Below are 12,504 nucleotides of genomic sequence, written 5' to 3' on the forward strand. Positions count from 1 at the left end.
TTGCACACACATAGAACTAAACCTCCAGAGTGTGTGCAGTTTTTTGTACCCCCTGCAGAAGGCTTGAATCTTGCTGGTTTTGTAATCATAGCTGGACATAATTTCTGTGATGCTGACTTACGCTCTTAGAGGGGGGTTGAAGCTAGTTCATGTAATAGTCCTAGCAAACATGGAGATAACTCTGTGTGCATTTGTAACACCTCAGGCACTCAGGTGCCCCAGGGAAAGGTACCTTAAATGAGAAAGAAATTTAGATCTTCTGTGATGCTGCTGGTCTTTGCCCTTGCTATCTGAATAAAGAAGCCCTGGTAGCAGGACTGTCTTCTGTCCTTATACTGTGCTGTTAGTGAGGACCATGCGCAGTGTGTCCTAAACAGCAGTTTATTATTATTTTTTTAATTCAGTATTTGGGACTGAAGATTTAAAGATCTGGTTTATTCCTCCAACTCAACTGTCTGTTCAACCCTCAAATGTTTCTTTGGGAAAAGGAGTCCCTGTCTTTGCCATTGTTTTCTGTGTTCTGGAAGAGGGAGACAAAGATGCTATCCTGTTGTTAGAAAGTGGGCTCTGATTCTTTCCTGAAAGAGACGTATGTGCCATTACTGTGAGGAACTGTATTGCCACCTCTCAGCTGATTTTGTTTTGCTTTCTGATCTCCTTGCTTTTCAGACTTAGATGAGAAGTAGATGCAGTCAAATTATTTCATTGCCGGTATATGCATGTCTGGATGATACATGATACGGCTTGCTCCAGTTTTTTCAGCCTTATCTCCAGCATCTTTTTCTTACTATCATTATGATTAATCCACATGTTTTGTAGCATTTATGGAGAGATTTGAAACTAAACAGGAAGAGAAACTCCAGTTGTCTTACTGTTGGTAGCATAGTCCATATATGTTTCAAGTAAGGTACATCAAAGGGATTAGCGAGAGGCTGGTACCCGTAGTGAGAAGTTTTGGTACCCATACTATTATATCTGCCCAGAAATAAAGAGATTAATTAAATCTCTAGCTTTGTCATGCCTGCATCCTGCTTTGATTAGCTTTCCTGTGTCACTGGAAAGCTAATAAAATGTAAAGCTGTCTTCAAATAGGATCTCTTTACCTTGTTTTTACTGTTGTGGTCCGCAAAAGTCTCTGCATAATTGTTGCTGTAATAGTTAATTTAAAATTCTGTCCTATGGTTAAACTTCATGAGGTTCTACATGTTTCTTGAGCTATAGACTCATTTCTTAAGTGGCAAACTGCATCCATGAAGTGAATATAGCTGAAATGAACAGGTATTTGCTGTTAAGGGGGTGAATCTGGGTTGAAGTTCTAGAGTTACTTTATTCATGACTGAGGTGTGGTCACCTTCAGCGCAAAATATATCAGCTGGTGAAACTCTGGAAAGCAACGCTTTGAGTATTGTGATTCTTTTGTACTTATATAAATATAACTGAGCGGCAGGTTTAGCGAATGTGGTTGTTTCCCTCTAGTGGCTGCTCTCTGCAGTCCCTGCAGTAGAAGCTGCTCCTGTGATTGCCTGGCTGCCTTACGCAAATAGCTCTCTTGAACTTTGCTTTCTGAAAATCTAGCATGTACAAATGTTTCCTTAGGCAAACTGTAGATGAGTCAAAATATAGCAGCTTCTGAGTTCTTTATACCTACGGTGAAGATTTTGTTAGGAACAGACGTATATGGTGTTCTCACCAACGTGAAGTGTTTCGTATGACAGCCCTGTCTTAAAAACAAAGGTAGAGCAAGGCTGACTGAAATCACTTTGAAGTTAATTTAATTAAACTGCTGTAAATCTTCATTTTAAAAGCGTGAATACTTGATTATTTTTTTTTCGTATTTCCATGTCCTTTTTTTGACCCCCCTGCTGGTTGTGTATATAAAATAAAATCCCTTTCCTTAAAAGTGGAAATAGCTCCCTCAATAAAAATGGGAAACCATCTATTACCATTAAAAATGAATAATATCTCGAATAGATAATAAAAAACTTCATTTTATTTTTAAACGCTTTTTCATTTATCTTGAAGTTGAAACATTTTGAAAGTTTTCGTCAGAATAAAATTTTCTTCAGAAGAACTGAAACTTATTTTCACTGAATTTGTAATCTCCTATTTAAAGACTTTTGGGGGGATCAATTATCTGTTAATGCAAATGTTTTCCTGATGTGTGTTAAAAATTATTCTTGCTGTCGAGATATACAGTAATTTGGTAGTCTCTAAAAGTCTTAACATTCAGCAGCAGTGAAATTGAGGCAAACAAGGAGAATAACCCACTGCTCTTGATGGAAAAACCTTGACACAAGCGCAATTTCTGCCAGGTGTGACCTTTACCATATATGCGATCAAGTAGTTTCCTTTTTATTCTTAATCACAAATTATATTCCCATCAAGTAAAAGACACACAACACAGTTTCCGCACTGTCTTGTTTAAGAGCCATATGCACAAGCTGCCATCCTGTTGAAAGCTGCCTGATTCCATGTTGAGTCTTATTACAGCCATTGGCCTGTACAGAAATACAGGGTGTCTGTAAACGAAAGCAAGTCATTCAATGTGGTGCTACGTGTATTTATAGCAAAAACAAGGAACTTTTTTTTTTTTAAAAAATAAGGGCTGGTTTGTTTTGGTTTTGTGTTTTTTGGGTTTTTTTTTTTTGTTTGTGGTTTTTTTTTTTTTTTTTTGAAAAGGCATTTTAAAATAGGTTTTATCCAAATAGTTAAATTCAGTTTAACTTATTTTTTTGTAAAGTTTACAGGGGGACTGGTGGTCTTGCTACTTTTCATTTATTTGCTCAGTTAATTCCCTGCGCTTGATTAGTTTGGCTGTTGGAGGGAGTTCTTATTTGCACTTGTGAAGCTAATTGGTTCTGTAGGTATTTAAAGGATTTTGTGTATGCACTTTTTATTGCTGTACAAATGTAAATAATTAAACTTTGCTTCTGGGTAGGCTGGTATAAATCATGCTCGACTTTATTGATTTCCCAATGAAGCCACTCTATAAATCTGTAAACATAACTTTTCTGTAAGTCCTCCTGTTTCATAACTGTATGTTATGTTTGATTTAATCTGGGGTAGTACATGGAGGTGACCCTGTTCCTCGAGGAAGCAGAAAGGTTGGTGCAGGTAAGGTCCCCAGTGAAGGTATTGATTCTCTGTAGGGAAGTGCAACTCCTTATTCCTAGTTGGCAGCTAACCTTTTCTTGAAAAGGGGATTCTAAAACCTGTATATGAGCAAAACAAGTGTGTATATATGTGAATATGTGTTGATTTGACTGGGGTATCTACCTAAATGTCTGAAATGTACTGAGAGTCTGGGGTTGCCAGTTGTTTCCTAGCAATTAACAATGCTCCTGGAGTTGGACAGTAGATCCCGGTCAAGAAAAAGACCTTCCTAAAACACTTTGTCCATACTAGTGCTGCCTGAAAAACACCCAACAAAATTTACACTACTGACTTATTTTCAACCAAGACTAACAGTTATTGAAGGTTTTCAGAGCAGTTGCCAGCTCTGCTTTTGACCCATGCTCGTGTTTTGATATTCGCTACATCCTTTGTAGCAACTTGCTACAAATCAGGAAGCTGTAAAGGTGCATGAATAAATGGCAGCGTCTTTGGCCTTAAACCCATTTCTTCCCCCTTCTCCCCCCGCCCCCACCTTGTTCAAACCTGCCTGTAGAAATTGTGGCTGAATGTTTTTGAACCTAGAATATCTTCTGCCTCTCTTTTGAAAAGACTATGTATGGAAAGAGAATTATGTGTTTAATATGGTAACAGCTGCATAAAATACAATGTCTAAATAGGGTGGATCAGTTTCTTGTAAGCTCGGAGAAGAACGATCCAGCTTCTCTCATGCTTCATTTCCAGGTTTCCCACATTAGTGAATTGATGCATACGTTTTTCACAGCAAATCACAACTTCTCTAGTAATTTTGGAAAAGTGTAACTAAAAACAACCAATACCCTCCTTCCCCCCTCAAAAAAAAAAAAAAAAGAACCTTCTTAGCCCCTCCCTGCCTTGGAATGCTCTTGGCATCCCTGACGGATTTTGTCCTGTATAAAACAGACACAGAAATGCATTTTGCCACTGAACAAAGCTGAGATGGCAGCTGAGCATTTTAATTAAAAAGGAAAAAAAGCAGATAAAACCCTTTTATTGTTACTGAGGGTCTTCTCTAAAAAGCATTAGTGTATCCCTGTAGAATTATTTATCGTTGTAATTGTAATGAGGAAGAGCCTTTTCCATTCTCATCAATCTGGCGATGTCCTTTCTGCTCGTCTCTTCTGCCGCTCTGTAGACTTGAATGACCTCTTTTGTAACGTTGGATAAGATATGCAATAATGAAGATAGCCTGGTTTCGTTAAGGTCATTTTAATCATATAAATGGATCAGATAATGACAGCCTGCACCAAGGGTAAAAGCACACTTTTTGATCCACCTGTGAGGAAGTGGTGAGGGGGATTAACCTTCTTTCTCCTTTGCCTTTCATAGGAGGGAAATTCTCAGTGCTGTTAACCGCTGAGGGTAGACAACAGCCAGTGTTTTCAAAGCTATTGTTTTAACTGCATCCTTCTGACCAGTTGTTTGTTCTAAATGGGCAAGTTCTTGGGGGCCAGATAGAAAGCAACTTGGCATTTTCAGAAGGCATGAACTACTTTTTGATTCTTTATACTTTGGTGTGCCAATTCTTGGCACTTATATATAGCCTTTTGGACCAAGCTATTAGTTAGCAGCAGTGCACTTTTGATATAGACACAATGATTGGGACATCCTGGGCAGATTGGATGGAGTTCTTCCATGTTTGAAAGCATATACTAGTTGTTTTTTATGACCAATAACACAGGTTTTGAGTAGGTGTCAAAGGATTCATGAGAGCATGAGGAGGAGTCACTGCAGCTGAATCAAGTAGTATTTGCTCAAGAAGCTTGAACTGCAGCTCAACTCATATTTTTGCTTCTGATTTAGGTAGTGTTTGCTACCACAAAGCACCAAAGGACTGCTCTGCCTCATATGAGAGGTAGTGGTCAATTCTGTATGATATAAAGTTCCTCAGAGGACATTAGGAAGGGGGGGTGGGATGACCGAGAAGGCGAGAGACACCAATAGGAGTCATGCTCCGGAAGCGTAACTATTAAGTTGCTACAGTAGAAACTTTCATATTTTTTCTCCTGTTATGTTGTCTTTTCTTCTCACGTGTAAAAATTAATTAAATTGCAAAATTTACCTAATGCCCAACTGACATCTCATCAAAAGTATTATAGAATGTTTCCTGGTGTCCAGCTCGTAACATTGCTGCAATAGTTCCTTGTCTTTCCTTGTCTTTTATCATAAAAAAGCTGTCACACAAACAGAAGATACAAATCTTTGACTTTTTTTGTCTGTCCAGATAACCTTCTGCTTTGCTTCCTTCCACATCTGCATTATCCTACTTGAAGGGTGATGTAGGTGCAGATAGCTTGAAAGGAGAGGAAAAAACAAAAACCCACCACAAAGCCCAGCAACCTTGGTCTAAACTTTTTGTTCTGTGTGTTTAGCTGTAAGACCACAGACATGTCTTAGTGGGTAGGAGATCATACTTAGAGAGAACATTATCTTTCTACTACATGTGGTCCATTTCCTTTCTATTTTCCCCAGCATCTCCAACTGTTGGATTGGGCATCTTCAAGCCTTCATTTAAAAATTGATTGCACGTGAATGTCTATATAGTAACAGCACGTGTAGTAATCATCCTCAATGAAATGAAGTTTGGCTCCAGATGTGGGAGTCCCTCTGTACACACACAGTTCCTGGAACCACTCAGAATTCAGTGGGATGTTATACAAGGAGCAGCAATTCATTTGCACACTGCCAATTGAAACATGGGGGCGTAATTTTGCTGCTTTTTGGGTTAAAAAGTAAAATGGTTGGGATTTTTTTCAATACGTATTTGCTCCCCCCACCTCACTGTGCTTTCAGGTGGTATTATAAAATCACACAGCTCCAGATGAACTTCACTATCTTCCTACCTGGGAAGTGACTGTGTGGAACTATAGTAATTGATGCAGTATATTTTGATGTAGGCAATCATTTTGCTGGCCATCCAGAGACACTATTTTGTGATATGTGCTCTGGGATAAAATGTACTCACCCACTGATATAAATCTAGCATAACTTTCTTGGACTCTATTTAATAGAGTTTTGCTTGTCTGGTTCCAAAGAACTTAAGCTTTCTGTCCATGATCTAGCTGGATTTACGCTTGTGGTACAGGGTGACTTTTGCACATGGGTGAGGAACTGCTGAGGTTATGGGTTTCTCTTATTAAGAAGCTATTCTATGTAACTGCAATATATGACTCCCCATCTTTTTAATCCAATAATGACTCTTTTTATCGTTCACATCGCAGTAGAAATACTTTTTTTCCTCTTGCTCTATGGTAAAATTGGCTAGCAATGGGCTTTATTTGAAAGGGTATTAAACTCCCTTTTTATTAATGTGAACTGTATGGTTCTTTAAGGAGAATAACATTATTCATTTTGCTTTGGTCTCCTTCTATAGGATTCCCCTACTACATGTGTTATATTCTAGCTGAATGCGACACCATCTTCTTTGCCCATCCTCCCCCTCAGTAAGAAGCAATTACATTAATGTTGCTAATTAGGCAGCGTGCATCCTGTGGACTATGTATGCTGTGTAAGTCCCTGGATATTTTTCCTAACCCTTCCTTCAATTCTGTCTCACTATGAAATATGCTACTCTTATTAGTCCCCACCAGGACATGGATCAGAGTGGGTGCATCCCCTTATGTGGTTTCCCTTGAAGACATGTGCAACATCTTATTCTGTGTTCTGTAATCACTCAATTGAAAAATGGTCAAAATAAATGCTGTTCTTGGGCGATCTGAGTAAAAAAGAGTGATTTGCTTGTGTTGAACAAACATAGAGAAATAATCTGCATATCTGACATTAGTTTTCCGAGTGCAATAAGCTGAGCTGCAGTAGTATCTCGTTGTCCCTGTCTATCTCTTTTAATATCTTCAATGTGTCTAATGTGTATTGCTTTTTCTTTCCTGGGTTCCCCTTTGGCCAGTTTGGGAAATGGGCCCAGACCGGATGTGCAACAAGTTCTGCTTGTCCTCATTCTGCGTTTTTCTGATATACCTGTGTCAAAAAAACCTCTAGTACAGTACTGAAATGAGCATGGATGCTTTTAATTATTCAAATTATTCATTTTCACTTAACATTTGACATGAGTGAGGCATTCCAGTCTTGTAATCTGAACAATTAATGTTTTAAGTAATTACCTGTCAAGTGTGATGGGTGAGCAGCAAAACTGGACAAATATGGGTAGCACTAATGCTGTTTCCCCAGGAGCATTGTTTGCAAGGGCAACTGTGTTTTTACCTTTTGGAGAAGAAAAGGCTTCTCTTTCCCTTTGACCTGTAACTCGGGGTGAAGTAAGCACCTTGTAGGCAGGCTGCTTTGCCAAAGAACCATAGAGCAAGCAGCCAGGTTGGTGAGTGGTTGTCTTTCTGTGGTTTTAAACTTTTAAAAAAAATCATTATTATTTTTTGGGGGGTAGGGTTGAGATTTTGGGTTTATTTTATTTAATTTTTTTTTGGTTGAGTGTGGCTTGTTGTTTGGGCTTTTTGTTTTGGTTTGTTTTTTTGTTTGTTTGGTTTTTTTTTTTTGGAGACTGAAAGACTGAAACCAGCCTGGTGTTTGATACCCAAGTGTTGAGAGATCAGTGTGATTAACTTTGAAAAGAATCCTAAGCACCTTGGGGCTGTTATAAATCCAGATTCTTGGGAGAGCAAAATTCTGCTGTAATGGCTCCACTCTAGAGACATTTCTGTCACTGGCTTGTTTTTCTAATACTGGAGTACCTTGTATAATGTGATGTTTGGAAATGAGTGCCATAGCATGAGAGGGATTTCTACCCCTGTGTTAAATGCATGTGACCTCTGGGCTCTGCGGAGGAAGGCACTTCACCGAGTGGAAGGGCTTGTGACCCCTGCTCCTTCTGAGCTGGGAAGGTGTAGGTGTGAGGGTTGATTGCAGGTCATAATACACCTACACAATCTAATAGTCTGTATCACACCAGGTTGATTTTGGTGACATCTCCCATTGAGCAAATACTAAACTAACTGGGTGGCTGGCTTTAACTGTGATACCTATCACCATCCCCAGGCAAGGGACCTGAAACTCTTTATGCTGGGCAGAAACTCAATGACAACGAGTGGCACACTGTCCGGGTAGTTCGGCGAGGGAAGAGCCTCAAGCTGATGGTGGATGATGATGTTGCTGAGGGTAAGTACAACATATGAGTGGTTTATGTCATTATCTTTGTATCTCTGTTCCCAGTCTCCGCCATCACACCCTTTCTCCCTGTTCTTGTGTGTCTTTTCTTTCCCCTTCCTGTTATTTCTTGTATATTTAGTGTTACTATGTTGAAAACTAATGTTCAGTTCTGAGAGACTAGCTGTTCTTAGCCAGCACCAGAAACTTCTGTGACAACTATGACAATATGAAATGCGGAATTAGGGGACAGATGAGCTTGCACCCAAGGACTTTCTCTTGTGCCAGGCTGTTTGGGGTACACTGTGAGTACGCCTCATTCCTGAGCTGCAAATGCAGCCATTTCCAATGGTGTGGAATCAAAAGCAACGCTCCCTCAACTTTCTCTCTGCACAAGCTTTTCCTTGATGATAAACCTGCATTTGATAGATGTGTTAGAGAGTGTGGCTTTCTGTCTCTGCTGTTGTGTTGTTTTTTTTTTTTTTCAAGTTCCTGTGCTCATGGCTCAGAGCCATCCAGAAGAAAAAGCAAATAGAGCAGTTTGTTCCCAACTTTGGTTTAGAGGTTAGAGAGGACACTAACTCACCAGAGTATATCATATCGTAAGGTATACCATGATATTCATGTCAGTCTTTTTTTTTCTTTTTTCTTTTTTCTTTTTTTTTTTTCCTGTTCCTGCAATTCCTCACAGCTTTTTGAGTTCCCTCCTCTTTCTGTAGAGAAAGCTGGTGTCTCCCAAGTTAAAACATTTGCATTGAAATGATTCAGGTACTTTAGATTGATCTTTTTTTTCCTTACAAATTTTTAGGTGATACTTTTCTAGTCCATTTTCCCACAACAGCAAGAGCCAAAACCTTATTTTTCTTTTTTTTGAAGGCCTAAAGTTCTCGTAGCTGTATATAACTGTAGGAACTGTTTTTTGAGGAAAACACCAGCAACCTGAAGGCTGGTAACAGAATCACAAAGCGTGGTAACCCTGGATGCAACACCGATATGAGTTGTGATCCATGCTATTTTGCCAAATGCTGATGTCCTCTCTTCTAAGTAGCTTCTACTCAAAAGGCAACTAGAAGGAACGTCTGCCATAGGCAGTGTCAGAATACTCTATACTATCTCTGCAAAAAAAGTTCCTTTCTAGTTTGTGAGTGCAATTAAGTAATGTGGCACTTAAGTTATTTGGAAAGCCACGAGTCAGGATTTTGAAATAAGCCCAAAGAAATGAGTTTGCAGGAAAATTATTCGATATGTATTTTCTCTCTGAAGTAAATATATGTTGTGCTGTAAAGGCTGAGAATTTGCAAGAGAGAATCAGAAGAATATGAAAGAAGAATCTTTCCCTCTCCTTGTTGGAATTGGTAGAGGCTTGGTCAGCGTTAGCTTTTAGCAAAATGAAATTTTATTTAAGAGGAAACTTTCTGAATTAGTTAATCATGCTGATTAGTTAAACACTTAATCCTGTTTCTGTATTTAAGGAGAACAGTTGTTCTGGATATGCTTTTTTAGAAAACACCATGAGGTGGCACTGTCTGCATTAACAACTCAATCCCCAAAAAGCCATCTGTTTTTTTTGAAGTTTTTTTCATGAAACTGAGTTTATAAATAACGATGATACATTCCTCTACTAAAATAGGATGTGCATATGTACATGTATATGAATTACATAATTAAAGATGCATTACAGCTAAAAATATCTGTTAAAAGAATGCCATCATGGTAAAGTCAAAAGTCAGAAAAGCCGGAGTTAAGATTTTCTGTAAAGTCTGCGTCCCACTTCCTTGGGAAGATGATACAGTTTTCAATGATGTGGTCACATAGATTTTTCCACAGGATTCTTGCAGTCTTTAGGCATAGATCAGAAGTCTAAATTGGGCCCCCAGTAAAAATAAACAACCTATTTGATTGCTGCTGCCTTTCTTATTGCTTGTTTGGAACAATGCATGCCAACTAAATTTTGGTCTAACTATAGAGCTGTTGTTTTTGTGTGTGTGTGCTGTGTGCTACTCGTCAATATGTTTATACAGAACTAAGAAGCTGTAGCTGGATTTATTCCCATGTCTGTGTTATATGAAGTGAGTAGGCATCTTTTTCCCATTTTACAGGTTTGGAAACAAGGCACCAGATTAAAGTTGGATTGTGTTTGATACCAATTTGGCATGATTTTTCAGTCATTTGCATGCACAAATATTCAGTGTGTCTGTAAATTAGATCCTGTTAGCTCAACCCTGCTACTTGGAAAATTAGGGCTAGACAATTAATGACCACCTGTGAAAAATTTGTAATGAAGTGACTGACTTGGCTTCCTGCAGGACATCTAAGAGAGAGACAAAATCAAATTCTCTGGACAGCATTTTGTTGCTTAATCAAAAAATCCTCCTCCTACATTCTAACCCCCCCTCCCACCTCAGAACAGACCTCAGAACATCAGTGATAAATTAGACACAAATATAGCAGTCGTTTTCCTCCCTGCAACATCTTGCACCCAAATACCGCAGTGGAGGCTGGATTTTTTTTCTGTCTGCTACCACTTGAACTAAAGAGCTGCTGATTGCTGTAGTAGTTACGATACTCTCTACAGAGCACGGTGGAGGAAATAGAGGTGAACTCTGCAGGTGGGGCTGACAGCTAATGAGATCAGAAAATACTGGACTTCAGTCCATGATTTCTTAAGAAAATGCATCTCTGTCCTGGTTCTGGTCTTGTTTTGTCATGTCCTTTTCAGTTTTTCACTGAACTACTCATAACTTTCTGCTCTACCACTGCTATCACTGTCCTATTTCTCTTAAGCCAGCCTCAGTTTTCTAATTTTTCACCACCTTTAAAATTCTGAGATCACTCCTTCCAACTTCCCTCACTCCTTTTCTAATGCCCTGCTTTATTTGGGTGCCTTGTCCCAGTGTACTCCACATTTTACAGGCTTGGCTTTTTTTCCTACTCTAGCAACAACTTCTTTGCATTTATCTAGTAGAAGAGCTAAGGAGAGGAGTGAATTTTCTTGCTCTTGGTCCTTGATATTTCTACATTTTATTTTTCTAATCTTTTGAATTAAAGAAGCAGTATTCTTTAAAAGTGATTTTATTTAATTTTTTTTTTAAGAAAATGCAATTCTTCTTGTTTGGAAAAAACAGAATTTTTTGTTTGATAACACTAAAACTGAAACAGCCCCTAACAATCACAGTAGTGGAAGTGAGATGGTTTGTCTAAACAAAGTTTCCCATATATAGTTTCAGTTCCTGTAAGCTGGCATTTTTCAAACTACAATCATATTATTTCTGGTAAAAAACTGTTTCAAGATTTAAAAACATGTGCATTAGTATTGACACTTAAATTTCTGAATAGTCAGAAATATGTGACTCTTTTCAGCTGCTTGTAAGTTTGTCCAGCTGTATCTGCTTGGGTTGAAGCTTTCCATGTCAATGGTCTTTGTATAATTGTCTTTAAATTTAGATCCACTGCTAAAATTGGGAATAAATGAAAAAAGAAATTGCTTTGCGTAATATTTGCTCTTTGTGTTTGGAATAGATACTTGAAAACCTTTTTTTTTTTTTTCTAGTAACAACTGTGCTTGTTTGCTATCTTTGTGAAAACTTGATCACATTTGGACAAAGTGTAAACATAAAAATTGCACTTTGTACACAATCATGAGATAGGAGTCAGGAATATTTCAGTGTTCCAAGAGAACCTAAGCAAGAAAGAGACTATCAGTTCACTTGGCCTTACTCTTTATATACCAGAAGACAGGATATATCATTCACGTTTCTTATAAGTGGTGCAGGGGGATGGGGAATGGTAGCTGTGGTCAGTCTGTATCAGCTCCTCTCTGCCGCTTCTTCCTCCTCACGCTTTCTCCCCTGCTCCAATGTGTGTCCCTCCCATGGGTGGCAGTCCTTCATGAACTGCTCCAGCACAGGTCCTCTCCACAGGCCCTCAGGGAAACCTGCTCCAGTGTGGGCTCTCCGTGGGCTGCAGTTCCTTCAGGAAACATCCACCTGCTGTGGCACGGGCTGCAGTGTGGGTGTCTGCTCCCTCGTGATCTCTCCGGCTGTCGGAGAATTAATCACTTTGGTGCCTGGAGCGCCTCCTCCCCCTCCCTCTTTACTGACCTTGCTGTTTGCAGGCTTTCTGAGGGTTTTGGGGTTTGTGTGTTTTTTTTTTTCCATTTGGTCTTTACTCTTGGGCAGCATTTTGCCCTTTCTTAAATGTTTTCACGGAGGCATCATTGTTTTGCCGGAGGGGCTCAGCTGT

General features: G+C 39.0%; 1 protein-coding gene across 25 annotated transcripts in view; it reads left to right on the plus strand.

Moving 5' to 3' along the window:
* Positions 1-12,504, plus strand: part of NRXN3 (neurexin 3) — a 942,294-nt gene that overhangs the window by 374,256 nt on the left and 555,534 nt on the right. For all 25 annotated transcript variants that reach the window (XM_074149382.1, XM_074149385.1, XM_074149386.1 and 22 more), the window contains one exon: positions 8,155-8,274. In XM_074149382.1, coding sequence (XP_074005483.1) covers positions 8,155-8,274 — 120 coding nt within the window. The remainder of the gene's footprint in view (positions 1-8,154; positions 8,275-12,504) is intronic.

Source organism: Numenius arquata, chromosome 6 (assembly GCF_964106895.1).
Source record: "Numenius arquata chromosome 6, bNumArq3.hap1.1, whole genome shotgun sequence".
Classification (NCBI taxonomy): Eukaryota; Metazoa; Chordata; class Aves; order Charadriiformes; family Scolopacidae; genus Numenius; species Numenius arquata.